The sequence below is a fragment of the Mizuhopecten yessoensis genome, unplaced genomic scaffold (genome assembly GCF_002113885.1).
Source record: "Mizuhopecten yessoensis strain PY_sf001 unplaced genomic scaffold, ASM211388v2 scaffold8937, whole genome shotgun sequence".
In the NCBI taxonomy this organism is placed as follows: domain Eukaryota; kingdom Metazoa; phylum Mollusca; class Bivalvia; order Pectinida; family Pectinidae; genus Mizuhopecten; species Mizuhopecten yessoensis.
The window spans coordinates 472,393-481,770 of NW_018407797.1; the positions used below are offsets into that span (position 1 = coordinate 472,393).

Below are 9,378 nucleotides of genomic sequence, written 5' to 3' on the forward strand. Positions count from 1 at the left end.
ACTGGACTGGGTCGATCGTCGGCGACCAGGCCTATGTAGCTCAATTGGTAGAGCGTCCATCTAGAGGTCTGAGGCTCCCGGATTCGAACCCCAGTCTGGCCGTGCATTTTCTTTACACTACTGTATTTATATGAAAATACAAGACATCAAAATCGGCAATAATTACCTGTATTGTGTATAACTACTTGTAGAACTCTGAACAGATCTACAGACAAATAAATCTAATGAACATATAGCATGCACCCGTTATTTCTAGATGAAATTGGAATACTTTCGCTGTCATAATTGGGACATGAAGCATTATCCTGCAATGTAATCGCTATATTGCACATAGTAGAAATGACTATTCGCGTTAGCGATCACGGCTACTCAGGCATCCAAATTACCCAATAATATACCCAATTAAAGTGTTTCTAGCGGAGAGACTGAAAACAATTGATATCTAGATGACATGTTCGGCCTTGTCTGATGGCATTCATCATTATTGTTTCCGTTTAAACTGTCTTTACTTCATCAACCAGAAAAGATAACAAAAAGACCGTGGTCATCATGCTAATTTACTTGCACATAAACTATAACTCAGTGGAAATTGGATTAAAATTATTCCCATTGCGCCACCTCATCGACGACATATACGGGTTACTTCCCTTACTCTGTACACCTGAGCCTCTGTTTCGGATTTTTGTGTGAAGTAAGCATCAGTTGCATCTTGAAAATATTTAGCATGACATCCCAGTACTCTCCTTGTATACCAATACTAAATACTTTCCCCATTTTTCATTGCATGTCACTTGGTCCAATTCGATTATAAGCATTACCGTTATCAGTGCATACGTACACAAAACCTAAATATACACATTACTTGGACCGAAACTGTGCTGACTGTTGTGAAATATTGTGCAATAACTAGCTAGAGTATAGTGTCACTTCCTCTTGGTAGATAATTTAGACCTGACACGGCGTGGGAAACTAACCTGCTTAGTAAAGGTAAGAAATCGTGAATATGCCAGGTGATTTTTAGTAGCCATTGTGAAAATGTATGTTATAGGCCTAGGCCTATATCCAAACTGCATGTATGTGTGTACTTCCGTATACATGGTTACAATGCAAACAAAAGCGACACTAAATGTAACATATTAATAGTAATATTCAACATTATTTGTGCGGCCGACAGTGTAAGTTTATCAGGTGTAGAATTTCCGGCGTATTGAGTATGTAGAGTTGAAATGGTATGTAAACGCTTTCTACTTTCAGTTTACCTGTACATTATTAAGAAATGCATCGTTCAAATTTGTTTTATGCTATGTGTTTACATTATTGGTTCTGACATTGCATACTTAACTGATTGTATATTAAAGACATCTGTAAGATGCAAACAAAATTATGAAATGTTTAATCATAATGCATGTGAGTATCCCATATATATTATCAATTTGGTGGAAGGAAACTAACTCTTACATTGTAGCAAATCAAAATCTTCTTTAGGATGGTCATATTCTTGTCAAATTTACCTATGTATCAAAAGCTCAACTCTAGGAGTTTACTTAAAGCCTCACCTGTCAATACACCCATATTATAAAGTTTATAGTATGGGTGTTTTGACAGACATAAGGCTAGTACTGTGTAAAACTCAACACTGAGGTGGGGTGATGGGGTCATCAGGCATGCCTCCCTCCCCCACACCCCCGGGGAATAAAAAATGATCTGTGACAATACACCAGAGGTGGAATGCAGATTAATGTAAGGAGGGGAAAAAAGAAAACACATATCGAAGAGCTCTGGTCACAAGCAAAAATTAATTTCAAAAAATGTTTGGAACCTGTCCCCTTAAAATAACTTATAGATATAATACACAATATAATTTGAAAAATGTGGGGAGTATTAAAGTAAATAAAACTATGCAAGTGAGAATCAGATTATTTTAACATTTAGCGGAGAAATCATTATTATGTTTAAATACAACTTTACTCGAAATTCAAATTTTCGATGACTAAAAGAAATGGGGTTAGACCCCTTTGACCCCATCCTCTGGATTAGCCCATGAATTACTCGAGGATTTGATGATATAGTTTTCATTATACAATAACGGTACAGAAACAATCTTCCTGTCAGAACTTTTATTGTGTACCTGTGTTCTATTTCAGTCACAGTAAACAAACAGGCATTATGAAGTTCTCCGGATCACAGTTGCCATCTCCTAAAAGGTTTATGGAGCGATACGCAAAGGCCAGTGAGGAGGAGAACATCCTCCTAATTGGGGCCGTGGGGGCGGGAAAGTCTGCGACCATCAACACCATGTGTGCTTCCCTGTCGGGGGAGAGGCTTTATCGTGCTCCTGTAGGTTCCCAGTCTGGAGAGTCCGGCAAAAGAACCACGACACATCTTATATGGTATATAGATTGTTTGATTGATAGGTTTTACGTCCGCTTCACTACCGAGTAGTTCGTTTATCCAGCAGACCTATAAGGTAACTCCTCTGTAGTTTACATAAGATATTTTAAGAGTCTGGAGGTAGCTATATAACATATATCAAACACTAGTTATTTTAATAAAAATGGACAAGATGGATTTCTACTTTTTCAAACTGAAACAACCTTGTACTGTTTACTGGGTAGTCAAAGTTTCGCCCTACAATGGTAAATTCATTACAGATGGTGAAAGAAGGCAAACAATTAAGCTGAGGTGAATAGGGGCCTGGTATGCAATATTTTGTATTTCTGGTAGTTCTCTTTGTTAGATCAGTGTCTTGTCTCTGATATAGGTATAACAATAATGTAAGTAAAAATCTAGGTAAATCTGTTATCTAAACTCCAGAGTTTTAATTAATTATTCACAAAAAAAAAAAAAACGTTCTTAATAAGCAAAGATAAAAATACAACGATTGTAACAACACGAATATTTCTGTTTCAAAGACTTCTAATATTTTAAATATCTTAATACCACTCATGTAGGTTAAAATCTATTATCGGTATACCCTGATATAGGTAATAACACTAATGTAAGTATAAATCTGTTCTTGGTATACTCTGATATAGGTATAACACTAATGCAAGTATAAATCTGTTCGTGGTATACTCTGATATAGGTATGATGTACACTAATGTAAGTATAAATCTGTTCTTGGTATACTCTGATATAGGTATAACGTACACTAATGTCAGTATAAATCTGTTCTTGGTATACTCTAATATAGGTATAACGTACACTAATGTAAGTATAAATCTGTTCTTGGTATACTCTGATATAGGTATAACACTTATGTAAGTATGAATCTGTTATTGGTATACTTTGATATAGGTAATAACACTAATGTTAGTATAAATCTGTTATTGGTATACTCTGATATAGGTATAATACTAATGTAAGTATAAATCTGTTTGTGGTATACTCTGATATAGGTAATAGCACTAATGTAAGTATAAATCTGTTCGTGGTATACTCTGATATAGGTATAACGTACACTAATGTAAGTATAAATCTGTTCTTGGTATACTCTGATATAGGTATAACAAATGTCGAATTGATGAGAAAAGGATGAAGGAGATGAGAGTACCGAAATATTTTCCAAACCTGGTGGACATGACTGGACTAGGAAATGAAGACTCAGCCCAGCAGAGGAAGCTACTGGACATGATAATTACTGGGAAAATTTGGGATAAAACTTCCATTCCTGCCATCCAAGATGTCCAAAGGACTCAGGGAGACCGTAGACTAGAGCGCATGTTCCCGTTGGTGTACAGGGGGCGAAGGATCCATAAGATACTGTTTGTGGCAAGTGCCACAGATAGAATTCCCACCGCACTTATAGAATGTGTAAAAAGTGTGGCCCAGCCCGACGGCAGCGCGACATGCCTCAACCCCAGATGTAAGTTGACAGACATCATTGTATCATTTAACGGTACTCTGTACAATAAGGTGACCTGTACTTACAGACTAGCAATTTATGGCATCATAAATCATGTCTATAATCAATTCTATTCAACACATGTACATGTATATATGTTATCTGTTAAACTTTATTATTATTCATTCCATATTGAAATAAGGTGTTCTCCAGTACCGAAGATTCATTTGCCTTTTGATGTGTTTGGGAAAGGAATTAATTTAAGCTCCAAGCTTGTTTTCCCGTCCCATATTTAATCGTTTATGTAATATTGTTGATTATTGGATAAAAAAAATATTGTTTGAACTAAGTTGACAGACAAGGTTTTCTGGTGGTAGACTTACACAGGTCCCTAAAAACTCACTTGTCCAATTTTACACTTACATATTGACAAGCCCTGAAGATCTTGCGTGTCTGGTGCTGGATTGACACAAGTCCCTTTTCTAAACTCCAGAGATTTAATTAATTATTCACAAAAGAAAAAAAGAATCGTTCTTAATAAGCAAAGATAAAAAGTACAACTGATTGTAACAACACGAATATTTCTGTTTCAAAGACTTCTAATATTTTGAATGTTTGCAGAGTGAAATGGCTTGATAAAGCTAACTAGTCTGACCAATGTTACTCCAACTTGGTAGTAATAATTGACTGATGGACCTCACACTGGTGAAATACCTTTTTTTTGTATGACAAATAATGTACTATTCTCCTTTGACATCATTATTTTAACAACAACAACAAAATACTGAAGGACTCAGGTGCTCATTAATACCCATGGGCCTCTTGTTTTTTAAACATTTAATCAGGTTTTAAAAATGAAAACAAATAACACTTATGTATTATTTCTTTTTTTCCCTTTCCCTACAATTATTACATATACAGTACATATTTGTAGAAAATAGATCTTGTGTCTGTTACATCTAAATGAACAACTATTTATTTTTCAGATATTCCAATTTTTGGTTTACTGTCAAAGCACGACTTGGTTTCCACGACGGAAATAGATTTGAAAAAAAAGGAACAGGAATTCCTGGAATGTCTGGGAATAAACGCGGACACATCCTACTCGTTGTGGCAGAACAGCGCCAGCGGAGACTACAGTTTCTCCAACCTGGAATTCATGGACAAGTTATTTTCTCCGGACATTCGTCACGTCCTGGATGAGATCTCCATAGTGAAACTATGGATTGGAGACCTCTATGAAAAACCATCATTATTCTTGGCAATAATTATAGGTATAGCAGCTGTTTTCCTAGGAATAAACAGTTTCTTCCCTATGTATGAAATGATGGAAGGACTTCTCTGGAGTGGTAGGAAAAAGCTAGGGTTTTAGCAATGTTTCAAATATTTGATTATTTAATTTTTACTATTTTTTATTGTAATTATGTAACCAAATTTCAGTGGATAATGTATTGCTTTGAGATTAAACTAAACCTGATCATGAGTCAGATTATGTTTAAAATGTGTGAGCTTTACTTACCAGAGTCAAAATTAATATTTAAGTAAGTATTGCTATCTTTTTCTAAATCTTGAATGTTAAATCTCAGTTATTTTAAGTACAATTGTCAGAGTTAAGACAGGACTTTTTAAAAACTTCATTTACTTAAAAAAAATCAGTTGTTTACTTGTTTTACACAAAAGAGGGAAAAAAAGTACATTTTTTGTTGTTTTGTTATAATTATAGAATTTTTTTTAATTTAGTTTTTGTTGATAAGTAAATTTTAAAAACCTTGATAATTTTAACAAATCATCACTATTCTCAATTTTCACATTTCAGGAAGTTGATTTATTTATAGAAAAGGAAAATATTTCAGATAATGAAATGAAACATCAATGAAATGTATTGATTTTAACTATTCAAAAACAAGTTTTAAATCAGCAGGTGATTAAAAAAAATGAAATCTCACAACTAAGTTCCAGGTACGTTTTAATTCACTATTTTTATACTACAGAAATAGATAACTGCAATACCTACTGTATAATATGTATAGGATATATATAATAGGATAATTATTTATAGTATTTATCTGTGTAGATCAAGATGAAAGCCTAAAACCATTATCAAAGTTCTGTGTTTCATAAATGTGTTATTTGTAAGTTTCAATAATTTTCTTTACGTTTTTAAGTTATAAGCTGAAAAAGGTTTTTTTTGTACATTAAAAGTTTTCATTTTTTATAATGTTACATGTGTAATTCAAGTAATCGTATCAAACTTAACAAGCAAATCATTAAGTCTACGACAGGTGTATGTAAGACATGTGAGTATGGTGTTGTAATGTAATGTAATGTAATGTGACCCTATGAGCATTGTCACACTCTGTTGAATGTGCAAGTATTTAGTTCATTAAACCGAAGTCAATGGGGCAGCTAAAACGAACCATACGCGCATCTTCTTTGCGCAGTCACTATTTTGCACTGTCACGTGTTGCTAGTGCGTTGGGAAGCACCCTTCCATTGATTCAATGTTAAATATAATGTGATAGTGTGAAATGAAAAATTTGCCTTGAACAATCAGATTACAGGATTTTCAGTAGAGGTATGATAAAGCAGATTGTTGTAGGGAAGTATGGGAAAGGCACAGAGTAGTATGTGGTAAGGAAGTAACGAAAGGCATGAGAGTAGGCTGTTGTAACGAATTAGGTAAAGGACAAGAGTATGTTGGTTAGCCTGTTGTGAGGAAATATAGGGAAAACACGAAAGTACATGTAATTAAAAGCTGTCATAAAGAAGAATTGGAAAGGTGTGAGAGTAGGCTGTTGTAACGAATTAGGTAAAGGACAAGAGTATGTTGGTCAGCCTGTTGTGAGGAAATATAGGGAAGACACGAAAGTACATGTAATTAAAAGCTGTCATAAAGAAGAATTGGAAAGGTGTGAGAGTAGGCTGTTGTAACGAATTAGGTAAAGGACAAGAGTATGTTGGTCAGCCTGTTGTGAGGAAATATAGGGAAGACACGAAAGTACATGTAATTAAAAGCTGTCATAAAGAAGAATTGGAAAGGTGTGAGAGTAGGCTGTTGTAACGAATTAGGTAAAGGACAAGAGTATGTTGGTCAGCCTGTTGTGAGGAAATATAGGGAAGACACGAAAGTACATGTAATTAAAAGCTGTCATAAAGAAGAATTGGAAAGGTGTGAGAGTAGGCTGTTGTAACGAATTAGGTAAAGGACAAGAGTATGTTGGTCAGCCTGTTGTGAGGAAATATAGGGAAGACACGAAAGTACATGTAATTAAAAGCTGTCATAAAGAAGAATTGGAAAGGTGTGAGAGTAGGCTGTTGTAACGAATTAGGTAAAGGACAAGAGTATGTTGGTCAGCCTGTTGTGAGGAAATATAGGGAAGACACGAAAGTACATGTAATTAAAAGCTGTCATAAAGAAGAATTGGAAAGGTGTGAGAGTAGGCTGTTGTAACGAATTAGGTAAAGGACAAGAGTATGTTGGTCAGCCTGTTGTGAGGAAATATAGGGAAGACACGAAAGTACATGTAATTAAAAGCTGTCATAAAGAAGAATTGGAAAGGTGTGAGAGTAGGCTGTTGTAACGAATTAGGTAAAGGACAAGAGTATGTTGGTCAGCCTGTTGTGAGGAAATATAGGGAAGACACGAAAGTACATGTAATTAAAAGCTGTCATAAAGAAGAATTGGAAAGGTGTGAGAGTAGGCTGTTGTAACGAATTAGGTAAAGGACAAGAGTATGTTGGTCAGCCTGTTGTGAGGAAATATAGTGAAGACACGAAAGTACATGTAATTAAAAGCTGTCATAAAGAAGAATTGGAAAGGTGTGAGAGTAGGCTGTTGTAACTAATTAGGTAAAGGACAAGAGTATGTTGGTCAGCATGTTGTGAGGAAATATAGGGAAGAAACGAAAGTACATGTAATTAAAAGCTGTCATAAAGAAGAATCGGAAAGGTGTGAGAGTACGTAGACTGTTGTAGGAAAAGATATATAGGGAAGCAATCGTTTTTGTTTTCATATAAATACATTATATACTCATTAGTCCTGACTATGTGGCTGTAAAATATGTTTTTTTTATATGCTTATACATGTTGAACAATTATATTATCATGTGCGACCACATTCTATATAGGGGAGATAATCCTGGCAATCTTGTTAGATATTGTTCATATTTTAAGGTGACTAAACAATGTATGTTATTTATATCAAACTGCACATTTTTATTGTATTTATATGAGAGAAAAAAAGACTAGTGCATTTTTGTTGGAGTGACAGTATAGCAGATAACATGCATCACACACTCATACACACACATGTATATATTATTAATAATTTTTAAGTGTGGTAAAACATAGTGAAATTTTCATATGTTAGTTGTACTACCTCAATAAGCAAACTGAATGTTGTGCCTTTCTATCGCTTTGTATTTTTTTTCAATAAAAACAATCTTTATTCAAACAATATCAGTGATTATCGTGTTATATCTTTGAACAACAACAAAATCAAGAACAAATTGCGTTTCATTAATCTTCCAACTCTTCAATCTGCATGCACTACATGTTATATACAGCTCCTCTTCTCTAGCCTCATCTGTTGATATTTACATACAGAATAACATCAGCAGTGAGTGTCTACTACTACAGCAGTTTGGTTGGGGGGGGGGGGGGGGGGGGTGACCTTAGAATTTTGTTTTCTCCACAAAAGGTTTGAGGGAGTTGTGACCCCATCCCCACTAGATCCGCCGACGGTAGAAATGTTACAGTAATTGTATTTCATCGTATACTGTTCTTTGAGGTTTTGTTCACCTCGTCTTATTTGACCGTTGCTTAAATCCCACTTAACTGTATTTGATATTCCTGCAGGAAGGGAGTAAGAATTGTACCTGCTGCCCCCATTGCATGTTCAAAAGATCTCGAGGCGACTAAATTTGGGATCTTATCTTTTCTCTTCTTTCTTAACATCTTTCTTCTTCCTAATATCTCCCTTGACAATGCCTCACTTTTGGCCTTTAGTTGAGCGTTCGCCCCTGTGAGGAAGGCTTTGGGTTCTGTCCCTTGGCCGAGACATACCAGAGTCTGTAAAAATGGTAGTTTCTACTCTTGCTTAACGCTCAGCAATTTAGGAGTGGGACGACTGGTTCGCCCGTTGTCAGTATAAGGCGACCGGGTGGGGTGTCCTCCTGGATGTCTTCGGCAGTATGTTTCAGTGAGGTAGCACTATAAAGTCGGCATCAGTTCTGCGCTATCACAAGGAGACCAACACAAACATATTGCAGCCTCCTACAACACACACGCATACACTACACGCATGCATCTTGCACATGGGGGAGACCGTCCTTAAATGACCATAGCTGTTGATAGGACGTTTAACAATACTAAACCAAACCAAACCAAACTGTATTTGACGTGACACATCTTGACAGGACCACATGTGATGCAGGAAACGGTTACCCTTCCGGAACACCTGGATTTTCCTCAATTGTCTTTGTAGGTGATGTTGCCATAGCTTGAATGTGTCGTTATTTTTTTTTTCATACCGA

The 9,378-nt window shown here is 35.6% G+C and overlaps 1 protein-coding gene across 2 annotated transcripts; it reads left to right on the plus strand.

Moving 5' to 3' along the window:
• The first annotated feature begins 666 nt into the window (after nt 1-666).
• Nucleotides 667-8,305, plus strand: LOC110456890. Of its 2 annotated transcripts, none has more exons than XM_021507926.1 (4): nt 667-691; nt 2,145-2,390; nt 3,504-3,865; nt 4,831-8,305. In XM_021507926.1, the coding sequence occupies exons 2-4, from the start codon at nt 2,167-2,169 to the stop codon at nt 5,214-5,216; spliced, it is 972 nt and encodes a 323-aa protein (XP_021363601.1). In that variant the 5' UTR covers nt 667-691; nt 2,145-2,166; the 3' UTR covers nt 5,217-8,305. The 2 variants fall into 2 exon arrangements, with proteins under 2 accessions (XP_021363601.1, XP_021363600.1); XM_021507925.1 differs by lacking the exon at nt 667-691 and adding an exon at nt 698-987.
• Nucleotides 8,306-9,378: the final 1,073 nt, after the last annotated feature.

Coding starts and splice junctions, on each gene's coding strand:
- LOC110456890 (XM_021507926.1), top strand. CDS start 2,167: ATGAAGTTCTCCGGATCACAGTTGCCATCTCCTAAAAGGTTTATGGAG. Junction 2,391..3,503: donor ACCACGACACATCTTATATG/GTATATAGATTG, acceptor ACTCTGATATAG/GTATAACAAATGTCGAATTG. Junction 3,866..4,830: donor GACATGCCTCAACCCCAGAT/GTAAGTTGACAG, acceptor TTTATTTTTCAG/ATATTCCAATTTTTGGTTTA.